The sequence below is a fragment of the Phoca vitulina genome, unplaced genomic scaffold, assembly GCF_004348235.1.
Source record: "Phoca vitulina isolate PV1807 unplaced genomic scaffold, GSC_HSeal_1.0 scaffold70, whole genome shotgun sequence".
Taxonomy (NCBI): domain Eukaryota; kingdom Metazoa; phylum Chordata; class Mammalia; order Carnivora; family Phocidae; genus Phoca; species Phoca vitulina.
The window spans coordinates 868,171-893,967 of NW_022589773.1; the positions used below are offsets into that span (position 1 = coordinate 868,171).

The 25,797-nt window shown below is 43.3% G+C and overlaps 1 protein-coding gene across 1 annotated transcript in view; it reads right to left on the reverse strand.

Annotated features, from left to right (window-relative positions):
• Positions 1-12,856: 12,856 nt before the first annotated feature.
• The window catches only part of RASEF (RAS and EF-hand domain containing), a 76,891-nt gene continuing 63,950 nt past the window's right edge, over positions 12,857-25,797 (reverse strand). The window contains exons 15-17 of the mRNA XM_032392976.1: positions 23,721-23,840; positions 20,796-20,872; positions 12,857-14,464 (exon numbers count right to left, since the gene is read on the reverse strand). Of these exons, the coding sequence (XP_032248867.1) occupies positions 14,359-14,464; positions 20,796-20,872; positions 23,721-23,840 (303 nt within the window). The 3' untranslated portion in view covers positions 12,857-14,358. The remainder of the gene's footprint in view (positions 14,465-20,795; positions 20,873-23,720; positions 23,841-25,797) is intronic.

Here is a 25,797-nt window from a genome sequence, read left to right on the forward strand (position 1 = left end):
AAGGGAGGTCATTTAATTGTAATTCCCAGAAGCTGCCACTCTGCATACAACATGTTCAGTTGCTTTAATTATTAAATCTCATGCTATCAGGACATAATAAAATCTAAATTATCCATGGGGTTGGGGAAAAGGAAAGTAGAGGGCTATAAAATCTTTCCCCTGGCACACCCCTAATATTATCTATCAGGTTCAGGGGTATTGAATAAACAAAAGAATGAACAAAAGAACCCACAAATCAACCAATGAAGACACAAGTGACTGAAGGAACCACATATTCTGGGCCAACCGAAGGTCAAATGTCCTTAGAGGCAGCCGCACTACTACATCCAGACAATGGACAACCACGTAGACCATTCCCTTCTCATACCTAGGCAATGTCTGCAGCCAGGTGCATGCTGTCTAGTGACCTGGCTGGCCTGACCAGGAGTTGGCGCGCTCCAGCAAGCTGAGCTCCAGAGAGCCCAAGAGCATTCATGGCACCGTGCCCAAGAGAAGTGCCAGAGATAGAAGCCAGAGGAGTCTGTCTAAAGTAGGTTGTCAGGACAAAGGAGGCTGGTGGTGGGTATTGAGAGTCAAGAGAGAGCCAGGGTGAGGATCCAAAATGCCAGCGAGCCAGAGAAGATGAGCCAAGCAGATTGGAATCGATGGGCAAAAGGGCCGTTTTTGCCAGCACCAAGACTGCCGGTATTTTGCTTGGCTGGGTTTTCTTTTTGCTTTGTGATTATTTTTTTTAAATGGGCAATACATGTACATGAAGCAAACCTCAAAATGCTCCAAAGGGTATACTGAGGGATAAGCTCATTCTCAACCTTGTCTCCTAGCTCCCCAATTTTCTTCCCCTGATTTTCTTCTGGATCTTTCCACGGGTAGCCTGTACCTATATAAGCATATATGTATCTATAACCTTTATATCACAAACCATATCATATTATATGTATCAGTCTATATCTTTCTTTTTCACTTAACAGTGTCTTAGAAATGGTTTCAGAGCGAGGTCATTCTTCTTGAAGGCTACATAATATTCCGTGGTATAGGCACACCATAATTTATTTAACCCATTTTTTAAATGTATTTTTTTAAAGATTTTATTTATTTATTTGACAGAGAGAGAGACAGCGAGAGCGGGAACACAAGCAGGGGGAGTGGAAGAGGGAGAAGCAGGCTTCCCGCCGAGCAGGGAGCCCAATGCAGGGCTCGATCCCAGGACCCTGGGATTCTGAACTGAGCTGAAGGCAGACGCTTAATGACTGAGCCACCCAGGTGGCCCTAAATGTATATTTAGTTCCCATTCCAAACTTTGCTACAGCAGATAACATCGCAATGGTAAGCATTTTTCATGTGTGTGAATATATCTATAAAAGGGAAACTTCCAGGTGAAAGAGTGTATTCAGGTCCTTGAGAGCCAGTGATCTCCATACCACATTTTCCCCTTGAATCTTGGCTAGAAGTATTTCAGAGAGAACTTTCCTACCCTCTTCTGTTTGATTTATTCAGCTCTATTCATCTTGGCCAAGGACCCCAAAATAACCCAAAACAGAACCCTCAATATCACTATCATTCTTTTAATAATTTCAAATTTTGGCTTTCAGTTCTCTGAAGCCAATCTAAATTATTGCCTGATTCTACAGACTTATTCACATTTCCTCTCCTCACAGTTTTGCCTATGATCAATCTCCTGCATTGAAAGTATAACACAAAGATGTCACCATAGGTGTCACCTGTCCTTGATGGCCTGTTCTGAAAAGTGGATATACCTGTGGGTGGGATGGGGGAATCACAAAGGTTCCTAACTTAACTGCTGGACTGTGAGTTCCTAGAGGTTAAAAAATTGTATCATATTCACCTGTTTCTTTCTCTCTCCCCACCACACACCCTACTCAAAGCTATTGGCTATAGCAGGAATTCTGGAAATGTTTGGTGACTATATTATTCTCCTAGGGCAACTGTAATAAATTACCATAAACTAGGTGGCTTAAAACAACATAAATTTATTCTCTTACAGTTCTGGAGACCAGAAGTCCAAAATCAAGGTGTTGGTAGGGGCATGTTGTCTCTAAAGTTTCTAGAAGAGAATCTGCCCTATACCTTCGTCTTAGCTTCTGGTGTTGCCGGAAATCCTTGGTGTTCCTTGGATTGTAGACACATCTCTCTAATCTCAGACTGCATCATCACATGAAGTTCTTCCTGTGTGTCTGTCTCTCTTCTTATAAGGACACCAGACACATTGGATTAAGGACCACCCTCGCCAAGTATGACCTCATCTTAATCTGAGTACATCTGCAAAGACACTATTTCCAAGTAAGGTCACATTGAAAGTTAGGATTTCAACATATATTTTAGGGGGATACAATTCAACCCACAACAGTGACTTAATGGAAAAAAATTAGTAAGTCCACACTTCATAGAAAGAAGAAGAGAAGGAAGGAAATTAAAAAGGAAGGAAGGAGGGAAGGAAAAAAGAAGGGAAAAAAACTTGGTTTTTTTAAAAACTTGAAGTATATCAGTAGGAAAAAAGCCACATTGAGTAGGTTTTCTGAATTTACGTTCTGATGAGTCACTATGTGATTTGTATTCCTTCATATAACAGATTTACATGCACAGTTCTTTCCCCCTAAGACCAATAGTTAATTTCCTAAGTCTTTGCCATTACATGGCTTACTTTTAAAAAATTACCTGATGGTTAATACATTTATGTTAAAAAAAAGAATAGCTCAAAAAAAAAAAAATTACCTGATGGCGAGTATTTTGCAATAAATACCCAAAGTACGGTAGGTTAGGGTCCTGTTTGTTTGTTTGTTTTTGAGGGAAAGAATTTTACTTCTATGCCTAACAGGGGAGTCACTAATGACAAGACCATATGCCTCTAGTTCTTCTCTCCTCTTTCTGCCTTGAAGCAGGGCCCCCACACCCTCACGCCCTCATCTCTGCACCCAACAGAAAGAAAGAGGAAAGGAAAGGACAGAAAAAAAGAGAGAAAGGAAGGGAAGGGAAGGGAGGGAGGAAGGAAGGGAGGGAGGAAGGGAAGGAGGGAGGGAGGGGGAGAGTGAGCAGGAGGGGGAGGGAGGGAGGGAGGGACCCTGTGTCCAGCTCTGAAACCACACAGAAAATCACAGGCTATCCCTGAACACAGACTATTACCTCACCAATTAAAAACAAAGTGTCACCAGCTAGACCCCAAGACACGACTTTTACTGCCCACCTGCTTGTACTCATCGACCTTGGTCCCACATTCTTCCTTAAGCTCTTCTTTCTAGATTATCTCTTACGCAGATGGAAAGTGAAGCTGCCCCTGGAGCGAGGGCGACTGCCTTGACAGAACCCCCAGGGGTCCAGACCACCCACACCAGTTTGAGCTTAACCCCTGACTTCCACCTGCACAGATGGACCATGGAGTGACCTCTAGAATGACCAACAACTACCTTTACCTCATTGTAATACTAAAATCTCTGCCCAACAAGGAGCACAAGCCTCATTTACATAACATACTATGTGTGCATGTTTCTTCAAGGTGCATGTGCGATCTTATGCCCGCCTCTACATACAATGACAAGGCTTCTCTATCTAAATATTCATCCTAACCCTAAATAAAAGAACCCCATCCACCCTTGCTCAGGGAGTCACAACTTTGGAAGTCATTCCCCATGACCTCTTTATTTGCTGCAAATAGTTTTGTGTAACAACTCAACCTGGTACAATTTCTGACTCACCAAGGAGTGAAATCACGTTGGTTTGGTTACAGAGGTGCTTAGCACGGATAATCTCTAAAATCCCTCTCAGCACTGTCATTAATTCTATCCTGGACGTCCACTCTCTGGATTAGGTCCACGGACAGAGTAGTGTTTCTTCTGCTCACTATCCAGTTGGGAAATCAAGAACCAGTTCTTAGGAGAACTTGAAGGCTTCCAATACTCAAGACTTCCAATACCCAAAACCCTATACAATCCATCCTCATTCTAAAACAAGAACTGTTAAGAGTCCTGGCCTGCCACAGGGAAAAAGGCACTCAGTTGGCTTCTTGAATTTGAATCAGAACAGTAGCCACAGTACAATGTTATCTGCTCTTTCTGGGTTCAGTGAGTCAAGACAATAGAAAGAAGTTTCCTGTTGCTGTGCCTTTTTTTTTTTTTAAGTGAGATATTTTCTTCTCCAAGACCACTTAGACTCAATAAATTTGGGTGACCTTTGAGACTTACATTGTCTGAGATAGTGTGCTATCGTGGAAAGACTCAAACAGACCAGGGTTGGAATCCCAGCTCTATCACTTAGACCCTGAATCCATTTAGCTAAGTCACTTGGTTTGGTTACACCCATTTCCTCATCTGCTAAAACAGGAGTTACTGCAAGAATAACATGAGAAAATTTGTAGAAAGCTTGTAGGACACAGAAAACACTTAGGAAATACAAGTTTTCCTATCTACAATAAGAAAGATACATCCTCTCTGTGACTTGCTCAAATCTGAGCTGACCACAGGTCTGGTTGATGCTCCATTGGTATGCTCTGGTAAATCTCTCTCAGACCTTAGGATAAACCATCTGCGTGAGGTCAGTTATACATGCTATATGTTTTTAGTAATTTATCTGTGTACTTGCTCAGTGCTCGCACTGAAATTCCATCAAGTCTACAATCTCAGGAGTTTTAAACTCCTCAAAGGGGCATATCTGCTTACAGCCATTTGAATAGCCTCCAAAATGGTAAGAGGACAGAGTACACAACCCAGTAGCTGATGGAGAAACCTGTGGGAATGCATATTCTCCCTTGCTACATGGCTGGAATCTCCAATGGCTCCATTTTCTCCAGTACTGAGGGGATGGCCTCTTTTGTGATCTTGTTAACTAAATGATATGTTCTTCAGGAAGAGGGAATATACCTTTTTTTTCCTTTCTGCCCAGACTTTCAGAGAGTACTCCCCCTAATCAGTGCTGTTGTGAAGACCCTTTTGTCTGTAGTTATACTGGAAACAGGGTTTACCAAAGATTGGCAATCTGGGAGGATATACTGTGAGCTGGGTACCAGATGTCTGCAGCAAATACAGATAGCAGCTCATATGCTCTCTCTCCCTCCTTTTTTTTTTTTTTTTTTTCCCTAGCTCCCTATAGCCACCCACCATTTCCCAAGAGAGGTAAAAACAGAACACTCCTATGGGATGGAATGAGCAGCTAATCCAAGCAGCAGGGCATGAAGGAGCAAGCAGGAACTTCACCAGCACAAGGCAAGGACAGGAGTACACAGATGAGGATCGGGTTTACCCTACCATTCTGTCCTCAAATAAAAAAATGATGTAATGGCACTTCATGGTGACAACTCTCTTAAGTCACACTGCTCCAATATGGACCAGTATCCTCTACATCTGGTGACGTCTCTCAGCCTGGAATCTTCCTTCACTGTCTGTCTCCCTGGGGATTGGACTTTATACCATCCTGTGCTGAAGGTCTTATCTCCTGTATTCCATGTCACATACTCTTCCTTTGTTGGAGCAAGTTCTCCTCAAGCTTCTTTGAAAAGGTGTATAGTGTATGAGAGATAAGGTTTTTGAGACCTTAAATATCTTGAAAATGTCATTATTACTGACCTAGTTTAGCTAGGTATAGAATTACAATTTGGAAATAATTTTCCTTTGGGAATTTAAAGGCATTGCTACAATGTCATTTTGCTTCTGGTATTTCTGTTGAAAAATACATAACCATTCTTATTTCTGTTTCCTATTTTTTTTTTTTTCCTCTCTGCAAACCTGGGGAGAGTTTTTTCACTGGGCAAAGGGCCCTAATGACAATATGCTCTATGTCCATCCGTTCTTCTGGGTTTTAGATAGGCTTTTTCAATCTAGCAACTCATGCCTTTCAGTTCTGGAAATTTGTCTTGAATTATTTGACCATGTCATCCTGTTTTCTCTGATGTCTCCTTGTGGAATAGCTATTTTTGGATGTTGGATTTCCTTCCTCTCCTGGTTTCTCTTTCTTTGTGTGTTTCTTTCTGAATGACTCCTCAAATTTATCTTCTAAACTCTATAATTGACTTTTTTTTATACTTCTGCTCCCATGTTTTTAATTTCGAAGAGCTTACTTCTGTTCTTTAAATGTTCCTTGTTGATAGTAACGTTCTCATTTCATGGCTGCAAATAGCTTTGTCTATCTATCTAAATATATTCATTATAGTTTTTTTTTTTCTTTTTCTGCATGGGCTCCATTTCCCCAAGTTGATATTTTCCTGTCTTATTTGGTCTCCATTTTCCAAGCTAGAGACTTGCCACAAATATCCGGTGATCCTTGGGTTGTTCAGGGGAGCTAAAATCCTGATGGAAAGTGTGGGGAGTGACTTGCCAACTTTGAACTTTACTGTAGGGTGATGTGGGAGGGTTGTATTTGCTGGAAGGATGTCTGATGTCAGTATCTTAAAGTCTTCCCTCTTGGCTGGTCATACTCCAGGGAAAAGTCTTTCAATCTTGGGAAGATAAAGGTATCAGTGTCCTGAAAGCTGAGTGGGGAATATTGGCTTTTGGCACCAAGCACCCAGAATATGTAGTGTCACTTAATTTCCTCATTTTTTGAATAGTACCAATACTCAACTGTGTCTGGCATCCATCCCTCAATCTAGCAGCTCTGTTTTACTCCAGAAAATACATCTCCAGATTTTGGTCTGGATAGTAGTGGCATAGCATGAGAGAACAATACTTAAGGATAGAACTGCTTCTCAAACTGCTTTCACCCCACCTTCCCACCTCCCACCAGTTACAGAGGTACCTGTTTCCCTAGTTCCTCAGCCTTTTGGGAAATTCACAATGTAAATCTAGATTATTCTCAGCTTTCTCCCACTGCTGGTTTAGAATTCAGCCTCCTTAGGTTGTTAATTCAGTTCCCAGTTTTCCTTCTACTTTTCAGCTTCATGATTTGGTTGTAATTGTCTTCTGTCCTTGTGGGTCTAACTATCTAAAAGAACATCCATATGACTCTAGTTTTAATGGTATTTTAAAGAGGAGAAAATTTCTACGCTTTCTCACCCCAGAAAACATTCAATATTTCTGACTTTTAACCTGATCTTATCCTCAATCTTATGCACCCTTTGCCAACTTGTGGAAGTTTTGCTGTCAATTTGTTTTATTTTTGCTTTTATTTTGAGGGTTTAAGGGCTTTATACCTTCCTTACTTCCTCAGCCAGTATTCATGGCTATAAGAAGAATCATTAAATCAGGCTAGTTTCAGAACTGCGGTTTTGAGGCAGGAGCTGCGCTCCAACACATTCCTGCAAGGGTCATATTTTATCCTTAAACTTCAGCACACTTGATGGTCAAGAATGGCTGGCCACATGCATCCCTTTTCTTCTGTGAGATTTATCTTGCTAACACGTAAGACAGTATCCCTGGTGTAAGCATCATGCTTCCCTTGCCTGGAGCCTTCAGAGTATATCAGTAGTAAGTAGTCATCAGGGATGCAGGACAGACCAGGGCAACCAAACCCCTCTTCCCATGCCAGGCTTCCAGGATGAAGCAGGCCTGAGCTGGAGCAGAGAGAAGACCAACACCACTAAGTCAAACTTGGGAGTTTTGATTGCTTTATGGGAATTCTCATCTGAATATATCTTCTTATCCAAGGCCAGAGGTTCTTACTTGGGGCCATGGGCCCATTGCCACTATAGGTAGAAATCCATATTTCTAATTTGGGACAAAAATTACATGTTTATTTTCACTAGCTAAACTCTAACTGAAATTTAGCTTTTCATTTCATATAAAATGCTGGCAACAAAATGCAGTAATATCATTGGCATCTGTGACTGTGCCACCAACAAAACCATGGATATTCATAATTTAGATTGGTGCAGACATCTCAAAATACAGTTTACTTTCATCACTACATCATAAGTATGGCGCCTATTAGATCACCAGATCTTGTGCCAATAAAGCAATACAAATATCGTGTTATCACAAAATTTTTAAAATATCTTGGGAATAGTCTTTCAATAGCATTGGTTTCCTTTATTAGAAACATTATTCTGAGGGGTTCCTGGGCTTCAAAGGAGTCTGTGGCACAGGAAAGCTGAGACCCTGATCCAGAGGACTCAGAAGAGTCATGAGTGTGATGAAGTGTACTCCAGGGTGGAGAAAGTTTACTTCCACTCAGTCAAGTTTAAAGGGCTGCAGGAGGCCATCAAAAAAAATGAAATCTTCCATTTGCAACGACGTGTTGGAACTGGAGGGTATTATGCTAAGCGAAATAAGTCAATCGGAGAAAGACATGTATCATATGATCTCACTGATAATGAGGAATTTGAGAAACAAGACAGAGGATCATAGGGGAAGGGAAGGAAAAATGAAACAAGAAACCAGAGAGGGAGACAAACCATAAGAGACTCTTACTCTCAGGAAACAAACTGAGGGTTGCTGGAGTGGTGGGGGGTGGGGGGGATGGGGCGGCTGGTGATGGACATTGGGGAGGGTATGTGCTATGGTGAGCGCTGTGAATTGTGTAAGACTGATGAATCACAGACCTGTACCCCTGAAACAAATAATATATGTTAATTTAAAAAAAAGGGGGGGGGGCTGACGGAGGCAGAAATCATCCAGCATGGCAGGTACACAAGTCAGCTGATCATTGCAACCACTGATAAAGTGCTATGATGGGCACTACAGGGAGACATCATGGAGGAGAGCTACAGCTCAGACTTCAGGGTCTGAGGAAACTGCTGGGAGGAACCGAGACACCCACGGTGGACACGAGCAGATAGACGGTGGTGCTCCAGGCAGAAAGCAGAGCCTGAGTAAAGGGTGGGGGTGAGAGGATATGGCACGTCTGAGAACAGTTTCCCAAGCCCAAATGTAGACTTTGGGGTGGGGACAGGGGAGGAGGAAGCAGAATGTGGATCTTTGTTTACAAATTTGTTGTCAACCCTCACTAGAATGTAATCTGCTTGAGGGTCTACCTTATTCATTCTCCATCCCCAGCGTCTAGAATCATAGTGAATGAACAGGTAGGAGCCAGATCACAGAGGGCCTTAGAGATCATGGAAAGTTTGGGAATTTCATCTAACAGGGAAAACATCTGTTTCTGGAATCAAGAAAAGAAAATAGTTGTGGTGAATTAAAGAACCCCCAAAATGACACTGGAACTACCCCTAAGATGCCCCCTGAAGGGATCTTTATCCAACTCTTGAGTTCTGCCCTGCTGCACAGCAATGGGAAGATGTGCCAGAAAACTTGCAGGGAAAATTTTTCAGAAAGCCAAAAGCCAAAGGTACAGTGAGAAACTCTACAAAAGTCGATGTCAAATGCTATGAAATGTGGCTCATGAACTGCCAGCCTGAGAGGCCACAAGTTAAAGGACCTTACAACTAAATCCCTATTCGACTGAAATTTAAGAAATATAAATTCATAAATAAACTCAATACACAGATGCAGAAAAAAATAAAGGAAATTGGGTAACTATTTATAGAATTTTGCATTTGAAAATTTACCTTACCCTGCAATTTTGAGTTGAGGCATTTTTGCCTGCTTTCCATTTTCAGCTATGAAAACATATCTTAACATCTAGATCTGGAAAGAAAAGATGTTATTTTTACTTCAAAGCTTGCAAAATAATATGCTTTCCTGGGAATGAATTCCCATCTTGTGGATGGTTGGATATATCCACCAGAGATCCTTCTCAACAGGCTACCTGTCATGGTATAAACATAAAGGTTACTTTCTATTTAGTTCAAGAGCCCCATCACCCACCACCATGGCTACTGTCATCAGATCTCTGGTGTTTCCTCCATCCCCCCTTCAATACTTGATCCAATTAGACCTTAAGAAATGGAGGTCCTACACCTGTAAGGACTCCACAATTTTCCATTTTAACTTTCAGACCTTAATTTTTCCCTCAATGATTTCCTCCTCTTTCAATCCATCTACACAATATCCTGTCTGATGTGATACCCAACCTCATGTCCATCGAAATACCAAGAATATATATGGGAAGTTGTCAATGAACTTATGTCAAAGTGAATCCTCTACAATGCCCCATGCCCCATGCCCCAAGTAATCTGGTAAATTTCTGCTACTCATTGATGGCAGTTCCTAGGGTCCCGAACAAAACCAATGCAATCAATGGTGCTTTAAAACATCTTTAAAAAAAAAAATAAGGAAAGATTTTATTTACTTATTTGAGATAGAAAAAGAAGATGAGTGGAAGGAGGGGCAGAAGGAGCAGCAGACTCCCTGCTGAGCAGGGAGCCAGACGCGGGGCTCATTCCAGGACCCTGGGATCATGACCTGAGCTGAAAGCAGATGCTTAACCCACTGAGCCACTCTGGTGCCCCCAAAACATCTTTTTTTTAATTGAGGGTGATCAAAGTGCCAGGTACTATTCCAAACCTTTTATATCCATTAACTCATTTAGTCCTCATAAGCAACCCATGAGATTGGTACTTTTATCCCTATTTTATCAAAGAAGCCCCAGGGGTACACAGAGGGTAAGGCACTTGTTCACTGTTACCCCATTAGTAGGAGTATGAGGCTGGGTTCATACCCAGGCAGGCTGGCTGCAGAGCCCAGACCTGTGGCCATTAAAATATGCTGCCTCTTATTACCCCATCCATGACTACTACGTATGTGCCTCTGTGCGTGTCTGCAGAAACTCTTTGCAAAGCCTGTCTTATTTAAAGTTAATTATTTGCTTAGCCATTTTAGCACTGCATACAGCAGAAGGGAGGCAGCAGCGGACAAAGGGCTCAGGGCTCGGGGCATGTGTCTAGTTCAACAAGTACAAGGGCAATAATGATGCTGCTCAGTTAAAAAGGGTCCTATGCAAGTGAGAACATGCAGCCTCATCCTAGTTTAGGGGCTGAGAGGGAAGACTTCCTGAAGGAAGTGAAGTTTCAGCTAAAATAGGAGGAGGAGCAGGAGTTGGCTGGGCAGTGTGGGGGATGGAAGGAGTAGAATGTGTGTCCCAGAGAAAGGGACTAACCTCTGAGGTCATGAGGATGGCCAGGGCACGTCCTGAAATTTTTCTACAAAAGCCTCACTGTTTCTAGCTGTCACACCCCAAGCTGGTCGACCTGATGCCCTGCTGGCCAAGAGGACATGGCCGGGCCACAGCACCAAACACCACATATTCATTCTTTTCTCCAGCCAGCCAGCTGCCCAGGCCAGAGAAGACAAGTGTTTTAGAGGCATGGCTTCATCCAGGCACATCCTAGAATTAAAGTTACTTCAGGGATGCCTGCAGTAAAGCTGAAGGAAACACCCCAAAGGCCAAAGGAAGCGTGCTTTATTGAATTTACAATGCAGAAAATATTTGTAGTTCCTTAGACATTTGCATTGCTATAAAATTACACTTTATGGTATAATTATTAATGGTTTGAAGAGAAATAAACAGTATAAACGAAATATGGCTGATACTATGAAAATGTAAACCATATAAATCAAAATCATGAAACAATTATTCAATACTCAGAGGCCTACTTTATACATATGAAATTTCTTACACATATATACAATAAAAGCCCACAAAAGCCTTCACTCTGAAGCCGATCACTGTACAAATATGAAAATAAATCTTTATCTTTTAACCTCAATTTTATCTTCAGCAAGAGGGTTGTGTGACTTGCGTTTATGCAAATCACATTTGGTATTAAATAATCAAATGTCACATATGTCATATAAAGCAGCAAGTAGAAAAAATAAATTATGAAAATGCATGAGGCTAAAAGTTAACAGTGAAAAATGTCTCCTTATCCAACATTCTTTTCCATGATGAAATGAAAATATTATCCAATGTGTCAGGATACATAAAAAAAAAGGAGCCCTGTATAATTGTGATTTTAAAAGCCCTCAAAGGAAAAAATGAGTCAAGATGAGTTAGTTGCACAGGACTATGTGAATGTGTCACATTAAGTCTAGGTTAAAAACATTAATTTTTTTTTTCTTATCAAAAATACACTTTGAGAACATCTTCCTGAAATGAAATGTTGGTGATAATGATGATTTCCCACCAATGCAGCTGAAAGAGCTTTTAAGTAACTTCTCTTCAAAGATTGCTCACCAGAGCTCTAAGTCTCTGATTTGGATTTTGTTGCCAAAATACTTATCCAGGTTCAAATAAAAATGATTGCTTTGTCTATCAAAGGCACCCATGCAATCTCTGTCCGAATCAGTGTGGGTGTAAACTAGCCATACAAGCTGGAGGCAACAGCCAAGGTAATACTTCATACTCTATGTACAAACTGTCAGACAAATACAGAGAGACACTTTGGGGGAAAATAAATAAAGGCAACACAGTAACACCTATCCTAACACAGTTTTGTGCAAGTGCACCAAACACCTGAACAAGTGTCCCATATGGCAACACATAGATCCTTTCTAACCCGGGTTCCAAAGATGCCACAGAGGCAACCAGCCGTGGCCAAATGTGCATCTCACGATGGCACAGAAATAACCACATCCTCCCCCATTCACTTTGACAATATTCCACCAGCGAGGCGCTCTTTCTGGTCAAAAATGTAAACTTCTTTTTCTGTGACCAAAGCTGTTAAACAGCATGGTAGAGTCGCCAGGGATAGAACAAAGTTTCCAGTAAAAAAACTAGATGTCAACAGAGAGAAGGCATGCTTTTACAAACTCAAGGATGTTGTGGCTCTTTATAATCTCGGTGTGTAACATACCTGGTCAGTTTTCACTTAAAAAAAAAAATGAAGCTAGGGAACTAAAGATTTGATCATAAAAATCATAAACAGGAGAAAAACTGCTCCATGGAATTGTTTTAATTCAACAAAAAGGAAAGTTATTAGCTTATATAATACAATAAATAAGTTATTATTTAAGGTTTTTTCAGCAGACTACTTGGAACCTGGACCTATATGAACCAAGGTAAGTTCAAATCTCTGGTTGGGGATAACTTAACTGGTTCAAGGCCACAGACAACCAAAAGCCAAAAACCAAAAACCAGGCTTCTCTAGGGTCAGGTGTTGACTCCTTCAGCTGTTAGAGACATTTCAATGGAGAAGACTGGATGCACTGCAGGTTCTAGAAGGAGAGCAAGACCCACCACGCTGCTGGTGAGGAGGAGTCACTAGTCATATTAAACAAAGGACTCTGACTTCCCATTCCTAAGGACAATGCCTCTTGTGAAGAGAGGAGTTTCCAAAACCATACATAACATTTCTTTCACTGTTCATTATTTCAGGAAGTGAATGCTGGCCACTATGGAGTTCAGGGATTTGCACCATATTGGAGATTATGCTTGTAAATGATGGGAAGGGGAAGGTCTGAAGCAAACATGCACATTTTCACTGGGCAAAATGTTAAAGTGGTAGTGCTGGGTTTTTTTTAATGAGATATAATTCACATACCATAAACTTCACCCTTTTAACAATTCAGTGTTATTTCATATATTTACAAAGTAATGCAACCATTATCACAGTATAATTCCAGAACATTCTCATCCCCCCAAAGAAACCACATCAGCATTAGCCGTCACTCCGGTTCCTGCCTTTCCCCAGCCCATGGCCATGACTTGCTGGTATATATTTTTAAGCGAAGAGTGACAACTCCCTGGGCATTGTACTTTTACTAGTACGTAGCCTCCTATGTTTTCATTAGAATTTTTAACATGGAATTTAAACCATGGACTCTGTTAAGATGTCAGCACCTTGGTTTTTTTTCTAACTTTTTGTCACACAAATATTTCTTCCTTTATATATAAAAAAATAGATTTTTCTGTCTCCACTGGAGCCTACAACATTACCATTTTTTTCCTCAATTAAATTCTGTTGTTTCAGAAATGAGAAAAATCAATACCCCAATATTTAAAAAGTATGACTAAGCAGAGTCCTTACTAACTGTGAGCCATCGTGGTCTCCTTCCCACTCCGTACAGGGCACCACATCTGAGGGGCCAAGGCCTGCAAGGCCAAGCTGCTTGTTTTGCAGATGAGGAAACAGATCTATCGTGGGCTGCTAACAGGTCTGAGACTACAGGCTAGTTAACAGCAAAGCTAGGATGATAATCCCCTTTTACTAGCATTCTAGTATCAAATATTTGAAAAAAAATGTTCTAGGTTATCTACAAAGTCAGCTACCATGTGGATCTTTGTCAGGGAGCTTCTTCTACAGCTTCGATCTGAGCATGTGATTTTTTAACATTTTTTTACAGGTTATCTTTTGAGACTCTGCAAGGACAAGACAAGTACTTTTAACCAGGGGGCCTCAATCGTTCACTGAAAAAGAGCAAAGAGCCGGGGCTCCAGAAGATCTAAGAGCACAGTTCAGATTCCCACACTGCAACTTTCCACCTGGCTGTGTCTGGAGGATGCACCCCTCTGCGAGGAGCAAACAAGTCACAGACACTCAGTACTCTGGGACTGAAGACCTGACAGGCCAGGGATGTTCGGGATTTAACTATTGCAACAGTTCTTCATCTGGGTTGACTTTTTGGAACTGGTCCCGGTCAGATTGGTAATGGATTTGCTGTCATCTTCATCAGTCCTTTTTTTCACTTCCCTGGGGGGTGGGGGGAGGGGAGGGAGAGAGAGAGAGACAGAGAGAGAGAGACAGAGAGAAAATGAATTACTGAGGTACAAAACTAAACCACAAATGGTTCTGTAAAATTAAAACAACACTGCTGAGCACTTGCTGTATGTCATCCAGACATTGTTCTAAATGCTTTGTAGGTATTGACTGTCTTAATCCTCACAAGGACCATGTGAATTTGTTGGGCCCCATTTTATATGTCAGGAAGCAAAGGCAACAAAAAAAAAAAGGTTAAGCAGTTTCCCTTCGGTTACTGGAGAGCCGCAGAGCTGGGCCTGGACCCACGCCTGCACTCTGAGCACCAGGCCACGCTCACCACGCACAAGGCAGGCGCACACGAGACACGTGTGCACAGGTGCGTGCACACACGCACACACACACACAACCCACTGTTGCTCTCTCCTGCAGTTTCACATGCTTTCCAGTCTGCCACACGCACAGCTCACTCCTTAGCACTCTGGGACCCGGCTTCCATCCCCGACTAGCGCTTGCTGACCTTAACAAAAGCAATGATGACTTTAAAACCACTCTTTAATTATACAAGATCATGAAGACAATGATGAATGGTTAAAATCCAGGGGAAAAAAATCTTCCTTTTGCTTCTTCCTAAATTTCTTTTAGAATTAACAGCTAGAGGCTACAATGGCAAAGATCTCTAAGATCTTGTGAAAACCTCCTAGGGATAGTATCCTTCCAAGTGTATTCCCAGGGATGCCCGTGAAACAAGGAGACCCTGAAGTCCCACCTTAGACAAGACCCTGAATGGCAATCTTGACTGTGACAGCTCATTCCCAGGAGGCCCCCAAACAATCCTACCTTCCCCATCAGTGCCTGGGGCCCCCCCATCAAGACTAGGGAGCCCCCACCATGGGCTCTCCCTCCACAGTATTGGCTCTGTCTGTGACTGCTTAGATCCACAGAATGCAGAGGAACTGGCGGGCTAGGACTCCAAGCCAGGTGTTAAAGCTGCTCTCGGCTGCCAGGGCTGCTCAGTGGAGAGGGCCACAGAGTGGCCCTGGGGACGAGCGACCAGAAGGACTAGGACCCTGGTGGCAGACGCCCAGCCGGAGCCTTAGCCCCACGGCCATCTGGCTGAAAATGCACAAGACACCCCAAGCAAAAGCAGTCGAGGGACCTTCCAACTGAGATCCAGCACATTCTGGTAATTTCAAGAAATTAAAAAGTGGTAGTTGTTTTAGGCAACCACGTTTTAGTTTGTTACAGAGGGGCAGATACCTGAAACTACTAAGAACTGGCATATTCCTAGTACAGCAATGTGGTTCAATGGAAATATAATGTAATCCACATATGTGATCTTAAATTTTTTAGTAGCCACATTTAAAAATGTAAAAAGAAACAGGTAAATTTAATTTTATTAACATATTTTAACTCAGTATAACAAATATATTATCATTTTAGCATGTTATCAATAAAAATAATAATGAAGTATTTTACGATTTTTATACTGTTTTCAAAATCTATACCTACAACACATCTTGATTTGGGTTCGCCACACTTCTTGTGGCTTGTGGCTACCAAATTGGTCAGCACAACTCCAGATGGTGTTGATATGTGCTAATTTTTGAAAACCACTATACTATGAGTTGGAAAGAAGACATCTCAGCAGAAGAAAAAAAAGAGGAATTAATTCTTGCTGAAGGCGAGCTAATAAACGCTATACTATACATTTTCACATTTTTCTTATTTAATACACATAAACAATCACACAACATAAACACACACACAACCCTGACAGGTGACAGGTGAGCATTATTATCCTCACTTCACAGATGAGGAAACAAAGACTCAGGAAAAGAAGGAAGATACACAATCCAACGTAGAACACTCCATAAGACTCATTTCAGACTCCTGACCTCCAGAACTGGAACGTGATACATGTGCATTGCTTAAGAGACTATGTTTGTGGGAATTTGTTACAGCAACAACAGAAAACTAATACAACTTCTAACTGCATCATCTCAGACATTTGGTCATTCAATAAATGCCCAATTTATGCCAAACTCTGGGACCCTCTCTTAGTGAGCGTTGAGGGAGAGACAGAGGCTAAACAAATCATTACAAGGTCCCTTGCATGGTGTGATGCATGAATACAAAGGGTACACCACAGTCATGCTGGCCCGCAGGGAAGGAAGGCTTTGTGGAGATGGAGCTTCATGGACACTTTGACACTGGAGGGACCTCTTGAAAGAACAGGAATTGACCTTCACTTAATGAGGAAAGAGATTCCAGGTGCAAGGAACAGCCTGCATAAAGGCAAGGAGACATAAAAGAGCTTGGCCACAACTAGAAATAACGTTTGCTGTGTCTACAGATATCATTCCTTTGGGAAGCAAGATAAGAGATGCAACCAGAAAGGCAGGTGAGGCCAGACTGTGAGGGTTTGGACATGCTGGATACAGTCAAGTCTTTGGGATTCCCTCTTGTTGATGGGTGGGGATGTGGTTATGGAATTTTAAAAAGAGGTGGAGGTTAAAAATACAGAAATTGGAGAAGTCACCAGCTAGAGACAGTTCTAGAAACCCTGGGGGCAGAAGACAGTAGGCAGAGAGAGAGTAAAGAAGAGAATGTGGAACGCAGTCCTGAGATTGCCAACATTGAAGCAGCAAGCTGATGCTCCAGAGTGGCAGCGACAAGTCCCAATGTTGCCACTGAGCAGCTGTGTCACTTTGAGCAGGTTGATTAGCATTCTACTCCTCCACTTTCTTATCTGTACAATGGGTATAATAATCATAGCACCTTCACAAGACAACCCACATCTCTCCCTTCTGGGTGGTCTAATGGCCTCTATAAGCTACAATCATCTGGCTGCCTAGTCAAATGTTTTCTCTTTTCTTTTTCCTCTCGTTAAATTGCACGGCCTGCAAATATTCATTTCCTCGGTATCACTACTGAACCATGTATGTGGCCTCCACGGGCTGAGTGCTCACAATAATGCAGACATTTTATTGAACCTGAAAGCAAATATTAAGGAGGAAAAGTATGTACCCACGTTGTTCATCTGGCCTTTCGTTTCTTTAATCCACCGTAAGTGCAGGCATGTCCCTCCCACTTCAAGGGAATCAGACAGATATTCCAAACACCTACAACAGGTTTGAGGCTGGGAATACTGGACTTTCTCACCAAAAACTACCACATGCTTGACAACCGCATGTTAGGTGACTCCGTCTCACGGGTAGATTTATGGGATCTCAACAGGCTCAGCTCCTGAGCTGAACAGATACATACATCAACCTGAGCTTTTTTTGTTTTGTTTTGTTTTCAAATCTCAGGCCATTAATCAATTAAATGCCTTTGGAAGTTGAATCTGCAAAATGTGTAAAGCTCGTGGTTCTGGTGATGGCAAATTCACTTGCCAATGGACAATGATTGTGATAAATGTCCTGTCAGCACTATGGGGAAATTGCATTTCTAGGAAACAGTTTTCTTGGGATTGAGAGGTTTCCAGAAAAAGTAGTACTTGTAGTTTCTAGTTTCGGGTGTTAACCAAACATTCACGGCCTCCCTTCAAAACAGAATTCTGTTTCGACAGTGTAAAGCCATAAACTCGTCTAGTTCACATTTTATGACATGACACGGCGTGAAAGGTGCCCGTGACGGGAATTGTCTTATGAGATCTAAATCGAGAACGTAACATGTTTTACATTATACGTAACTTTCTAAAGGATGTAAAACTTTTTTTTTAGTATTTTATTTATTTATTTGAGAGAGAGAAAGAGATAGCGAGAGAGAGAGCATAAGCAGTAGGGAGAGGGAGACGCAGACCCCCCCACCCCCCCACCGAGCAGAGAGCCCAACACGGGGCTTGATCCCAGGACCCCGGGATCATGACCTAAGCCGAAGGCAGATGCTTAACCGACTGAGCCACCCAGGAGCCCCAGGATGTAAAACTTTTTCACCTGCGGCAACTCTACCATTTCCATGTAAGACTTAGGCACTTTAACAAGCAAATCTGAAGGCAGGATATAAAGCAAATTAAATTTTTTAATATTTGCTTTATTTATAATTTTCCTATTTAACACATCGCTAACGTGACAAAACCAGAGACCTCACACCAGGCCATCATGCAATAACAACGATAAAATAACTCCTTGATGAGTGATTCCCAAAGAGTGAGCTCGTGATCAAAAGGCCTCTGCGCACAGGTGTGGTGAGGAAAGAAGCACAAGGCTGTGTGCGAGCTGCACTGAAAACAGGGCGCGGGGCAGGAGCAGGTGGGGAGAAAGCACAGGCGGCTCACAGCCTCTCCCACCTTTATGATACAATAAAGAGAATCGATTCGGCACTCTGGGTGTGACCATGGCAATCTGGAGTCATTTAACTTTAATATGACCCCATAAAGACAATTCAGCATTAAATAGCGACCGGTATTCTGTGGGGTACCGGCGGTTCTATGTAGAACCACAGACTGGCAGAGCTAGAGAGGACCTTGGGGGTCACTTTCTCCAGCCCCCTCCCTCATTTTACACATTAGAGATGCCGAGAGGGAGGCAGGGACTTGTCCGACTCCACAGCTGTTCGGGGGGGGCGATTTAAGATCGCACTCTGAGCCTCCTGACACCACGGTCCTCCATTAAGCGGGGTAGGAGGCAACAGCCTCGCAGGGGGCCTGGCGTGCAGCGTCCTTTTCTGCGGGGCTGGAGCAGCAAGCCAGCACCCCACTGCCAAAGCTAGGGTGTCCTTCTCCCTGCCTGCTCCGGTTCAGCTTCGGGCCCAGTGATGCTCTGAAGACCTGCAGGCCCTTGCCAGACCCCTCTAGCTCAGCAAGCGCATCACCTCCACCCAGGAATCCCCAGGTACCTTGTAGCAAAACACCAGTACAAACACCCAAGAAAGTATAAACACCTACCAATTCACCAGTGAGTCCACCCTCAGTGTGTTGCATGGAATCTCCCCCCGCCTCTGCTGAATGAACCTTCCTTGGCCAAAGTGGCCGGCAGCCCCTTCGCACCCACAGATGCACGGAGTCAATTACTTCACCCAGCTCATGAAGGTTTTACTTGGGCTCTTGTTTGACAAATGTGGTATGAGCCCATGATTCTCCTACTAAAACCACATCATTAACCTTGAATCTATACGTGCTTAAATGTTTACCTTTCTTCCACCTGTTCTAGGTCACACAGCACTGTCTTTGCTTTGCACAAAAATGTGGTGCGGGCAGGTGGCTCTCTCTCTTGGACAGGTACCAAAGGAGATAATGTCCAAAGACTCTGAGTTTGAGCCCAAGGCGTGTGCCAAGCCCTGCCACAGACTAATGTCAAGCAGGCCGTTTAAAGTCCTGGGGTCCATTTCCTGATTTTCTCAAGTGAGGGCAAGGATCTCGCCCAAGGCCCCAGTCTAAGCAGCTAGTAAGCACTATAAACACCAAGTGACTGATAGAAAAGCAGCACTGAAAACACTACTTGTCACCGTATATGAGCAGAAGAGGCCAACTGTCATACTAAAGCTAAGATTCTTGTAAAATTTCACAAATGATCAGGAAAAAAACCACACACCCAAAATTATGGCTTCGCTTTGTCAGCAATTAAAGATCTATCGCCTGAATTCTGTTCATGCTCATTTTCTTTTCTTTTCTTTTTTTTTTCCTTTCCTTTCTTTTTTCTTTTGGATATTTAATCTCTTCAGGCCAGTAAAGAATCATCTTTTCATTTGTGGCAGGAAACTAGGCAGAAGACATAAATCTAACAGATAATGTTGTTATTTCCTAAAAATCAAATTTACTCCAAGGATTAAAAAACCCATTTATATCCAAGTTCCTCAAGGATGTAATTTTCATTCTGATCTACATCCCAAAATGTTATTTATTAACACCATCACCTGAGCTTAATAATTACCTGAGTAATTATTTTAATAAAGTGCTTCCAACTGGCGTGATATACAATTTGCTTTGTTGAGTTGTGTTTTTTTTCCCCTTTACCCCAGAAAATGTCATAATAGACAGTTAATTTCATAATAGTCTCTTGTGTTTAAAATCTGGTTCCTGGAAATGATTCATACAAGTCAACTATTAGCTCTGCGGTGACATTTTGCAGAAATGTCAACGACACCTCAGATGCACCTGCTTTGTTTGGCGGAAAAGGCACTTCGCCAACGTTCACAGTGAATAAGCAGCACTACCGGTTTTTATAAAATCCGTGTTCGATTGTTTCTCTAACCACTACTGAAATACGAGACAGTGTTTTCCAATGTATATTTGTGTCATAGCCCAGAAATTTGATATATGCAGCAACTACGTGAAAATTCAATCCTGTTTTCATTTTCCAAATATAAGACACCACTTTACCGAGCAAGATGGAGAACAGCCTCCACTACATTCGAGCCGTCTTTAGCACTGGTTTCACAGAACAATGCCCCATAGGCCTGCAGAAAAGAAACAGGCACGATTAAATGAAGCCTTTATTTAAGGCTCCTGGAATTTTAGCTTTTACAACCCACAAATAAAATAAACACATTCTCCCGTTGAGTATGCTAATAGCCAAGACATTGGATTCATAGTTTCGATACTTTAAAAAAATAGTGAATTTGAGTCGAATTATTCCAGACACAGCAACTAGTCAGGGGATTTTTATTTTGCCTTAAAAGTAACACAATATACAATTTCATGTTTTAAGGTTCTTATTCCCCACAGTCCTACCAGTTGCTACAAACGTTCTCTATCAGATAATCTGAGAGAGGTAAAAATGATAGCTTAAGGTAACCACTCACGAATTAAATGTCCATCAAAGGTATGTCTCCTTTGGGCCGGCAGCTAACATGCATCCCTTCACACTATCATCTTTTCCTATCAAGATTCAGCAACCTCCATGTTGCTAAAAACCAACAGACACTGTCTAGTGCTCTATTATTCTACCTCCCAGGGGTTATGTATATGACGACTGATGATATCACTCTCCCGCTTCAAGCCTTTCAATGCTTCCCGTTCCTCTCCAAGTAACGCTCAGATGCCTCCCCATGGCCGACAAGGCCTCTCGTCCGTGTAGTCCCGGCCCACCTCCTAGCTTTACCTGCCACCCTCCTCCCTCGCTCGCACTGCCTCGGTTACTCTGACCTTCCCTCTGTTTCTCCAATGTTCCAAATTCCCTCCGACCTCACGATCTTTGCACCTGCTGCTCCCATTACCTGCATTATGCCCTTTCCCCCATTAGCCCCCGTTCTCCAGGCTGATTCCTACCTACCTTTTGAATTTTTCCGTAATCCTCCCCTGAAGTTAAGATTCAGTGCTGTCTAAGCCTGACACGTCCCTGTTATGTTAGGTCTTGCTATTAGGAAACCTCACAGCCGTCTGTGTTCTTCCTGAATTGCACTTGCAAACTGTAACTGATGAAGTTATTCGTGTGTGTCTGCCTCAAGACAATGTCCCTGCGGGAAGGAGAATTGCATGTGCCGTGGACCTGGGTGTGGGTGACGCAGTATCGTGTGGGGGTAAGGGGAGGATGTCATGGCCACTCCAGAGCATGGAGAGAGAGAACGACATGAGGGGAAAAGACTCCACAGTGGGACCTCTACCCATGAGCCCCCAAATCCACAGAAAATATATAACAATCCTACAATGAACATGAATGGATTCTAGTGGGAACGGGTAGTGCTGCTGCTGAGTTCTACGGCTAGGATGTTATGGGGTGACACGGAGACTGCCCCCAAGGGTGCAGGAGGGTAGGGGTCATGAGATGCATAAGTGAGCAAACGTTGGGAACTCAAAAATCCTGAGGAGGGGATAAACCCGGCATGTGGCCGGGAATTACGCGCTAAGGGGGCGTGTGGGACAATGTGGCACGCGGACTGCATACGTTTAATACGTATCTCCCCCAGAAATGAACTATATGAAGACAAGGACTGCCTGCTCTAGTCTTTCCCCAGCACACAATGAAGGGCATAGGATTAAACGTGCGGAATGAATCTCTTCTGTGCCTCACTGCTTAGCTTTGATGTTTAGCATGTTTGGTCCATAGTTCTAAAATTTAACAAGAAAGATTTTCCAACTTAAAACAGTGACTAAGGGGCGCCTGGGTGGCTCAGTCGTTAAGCGTCTGCCTTCGGCTCAGGTCATGATCCCAGAGTCCTGGGATCGATCCCGCGTCGGGCTCCCTGCTCGGCAGGAAGCCTGCTTCTCCCTCCCCCACTCACCCCTGCTTGTGTTCCCTCTCTCGCTGTGTCTCTCTGTGTGAAATAAGTAAATAAAATCTTAAAAAAAAAAAAAAACAGTGACTGAAACTTCTTTTTACAGTTCATGTGCACGCGCTACAGCGCAGTCTCCCCGTGCGCCCACGCGCACCACCGAGGCAGGGGCATCAGATCAGACTGCGATGGCGTGGGCGACCCCCAGCACCTCTGATGCCTTGTTTGGGAAAGACAGGTCCTAAGGGGGACCTGGAGCAGTCTCACACACTGGTTGTGACGGGAGAATGAACGCTGCCCCCAGTAATCAACTGGATGGAAATGAGCTTCATTTCTATACAAGCGCATAACCAAAAAATAATTTTAGACTATTCAACTAAGCATAAATCTTAGAGAAAAAAAAAAACAAAAACAAGTTTCCCAATTCTCTTCCACCCAGGTAGCACCCTGCCCTTTGGCACAGTAACCCTCTGGAACTAAACCACATTTTCTAAACGGGACACCCATTCTTTTGCCTTGACGTGGATTCCAGAACCAGAGGAGTCCAGGAGCCGGCTGAGGGTGAGGAGGAAGGCAGGGTAATTCTGGCTGCTCCTTGTCAACGTTCTTCAATGGGGGAAAATGACCAAGTGATCATTTTAGCTCCATGAGAGGTTTAATCCTTGGTACAATTACTTACATTCATACATTCATTAAAGTGTGTGTAGCGGGGGTGGGGGTTGCGGGGGCACCTGGGTGGCTTAGCTGGTTGTGTCTGCCTTTGCTCAGGTCCTGGGACCAAGCCCAGTGTCAGGCGCCCTGCTCAGTGGGGAGCCTGCTTCTCCCACTCCCTCTGCCCCTCCACTCCTCCATTCATGCTTACGCGTGCTCTTTCTCTCTCTCTCTCAAATAAATTTTAAAAATAAAATAAATAAAGTGCAGGGGGGCAGCACTGGGAGTTCTGCCTGAATAAGAAGGCCAGGAGCCCCATCAAAAAGGGTGGAGGTTTGCCAAAGAACCTCTGAAAGCGAATGTAGACAGAAGTGAAGGGCCGCTGACTGCAAAGCTCATGAACAGCTAAGGTCTATCCCAACAGACCCACTTTCGCCCTTACCATGGCCAGTTTTTCTCCCAGGTATCCTGGGACACACTTCTGTTCCTCTGCTGTGGCAGCATCACGGAGATCGGCCTTGTTTCCTACCAACATGATCGGAATACTCTCCTGGGCTGCATCCTGCCAGGGGGAAAATAATTGTGTGCTCATCAAATAGTGAACAAGTTCCACTGACAAGAGCAGCCGTACCAACAGCAGCTTCCACTCTGCAAATGCCCTGTGGGAGCCACATGACCTGCAGGTAATATCTTCAAGCCTCAAAAAATCTCTACAAAGAGCCAAACTTCTTCCCATCGCCAGGTGAGACCACTGAAATTCAGAGAGGTTAAACAAGATCTTGCAAAGGCCGGGGCCACGGTCCAAATACTCCCCATCATCCCTGCCACCATACGAACCAATATGAACTCAAGAGGCATGAGCACAGAATTATACATGGCCATGGCACCCACACAATTTTCTGCGACTTTCACTCCAAACAGTGCTGATGACAAGTCAACTTCATTATCTCAGGTACAAAACACACAGGAAATCCCTCAGCCATCAGGGGATAAAAACAGAGCTTGCAAGTTCCACACTCACTGCGATCTGGTTTACAACAAAAGCAAAATGAGAAGGTCCTAAAGGTCAACATTTTTCTTACGAGGAATCAATTAGCAATCATTCGAAGGAATCGATTCTAAGGCTAATGCTCTCAAATCAGCTTAGGCAAAGTCCCAGGTCCACACGGGGCCTGAAATCAGGCGAAATGCTGCATGTTTCTGCCTCAGTTTCCCCACTGGTAAAATGAAGGGGTTAGTGAGGGCACACCGCACCTCCGCAGGCTCTGAAGAGAAAAGAGGATGACAACCTGACTGGCCCAGAAAAACAGTGTTCTGGTTCCTAGGCCAGGGCAGCGGCAGCCCTGACCAGGGCATGTGGAAGTGACCTTCAGCAGCGCCTACGGGTACCAGCTGTGCTTTCAGTTCCCGGCTACCCCTGCCCCAGGATCAAGAAATGAGCCTTAAAAACGATGGCATTACATTCGATTTCCTTTCTCTTCAGACCATTCTCCTCCAACCGAGGGCACTGGAGTGCAGTAACAGCAGAGGGGGGAAGGGAATGAAGGGCGCTCTCCAAAACTAGGTGTTCCGTCCATTGAGGTGTTCATTAATTGTGTTCTTTGGTAAACTGTTCAGGTTCCAAGTGGGCAACCTCTGGAAGCCACTCAACATATACTCCCTTAAGTGAGCCAAGAACCCAAGCTTCTAAAGGATTTCCCAAAGTTATTCCAGTAAATACGGACAACTCCTTAAAGTCCTGACTCCAACACCACCTTCCAGGGAAGCTGCCCTGACCACACCATCAGGCCCTTTACCCTGCCTTCTTCTTGTTTCCACAATATTTACCATATTCTATCATTCCATTTATTTTATTTATTGGTTTGTTGCTTGTTATGTTTCCCCGACTCGGGTGCAAGCTCCCCGACTGTGGGCACATTGCAGGCTCTGGAACGTGCACAAAGGAAGCTCTCCAAAAACTCTCCACAACGTGTAAGTCGGGAAGAGATCTCACATCTCAAGTGTCCCCTCCATTCAATGTTCACCCAAGTATTCAACCAATACATTACTCACAACAGGTAAGTAAATGGCCTTTGTTTTATTTTACCCATGACTTTATTGTAGGACTGTGTAACCCAGTGGTTTTTATCGAAGTGTATTAATTATTAATTCATCACTGACCTTCTACTACCCCTCAGCCCTCCAGCCTACCCCAACAATCACACTCTCAGTTTCCACCCGTATTTATAGTAGCCACCTATAGAACTTCCTCACAGAATTTCCTCAAATTAGAAAGGCTGAGCCATGGCAGAGGTTTATCATGCCCATTTTTCCCGAAGGTGAAAGTCAAATGCCAAGTGGTATCTAATTTTTCCCCATGGCAAATTCAAGAATTCATCTTGAACATAGTTTTCGTCCTTTTCAGACCATGTGAAAGGTGATCCATGGAGCTGAAAAGGTCACTTACCACGTGTAGGTGATTAGCAAATGATGGCAAATTACGGGTCCCGGCACACACCATGGCTGGTCACTAAGGGCTA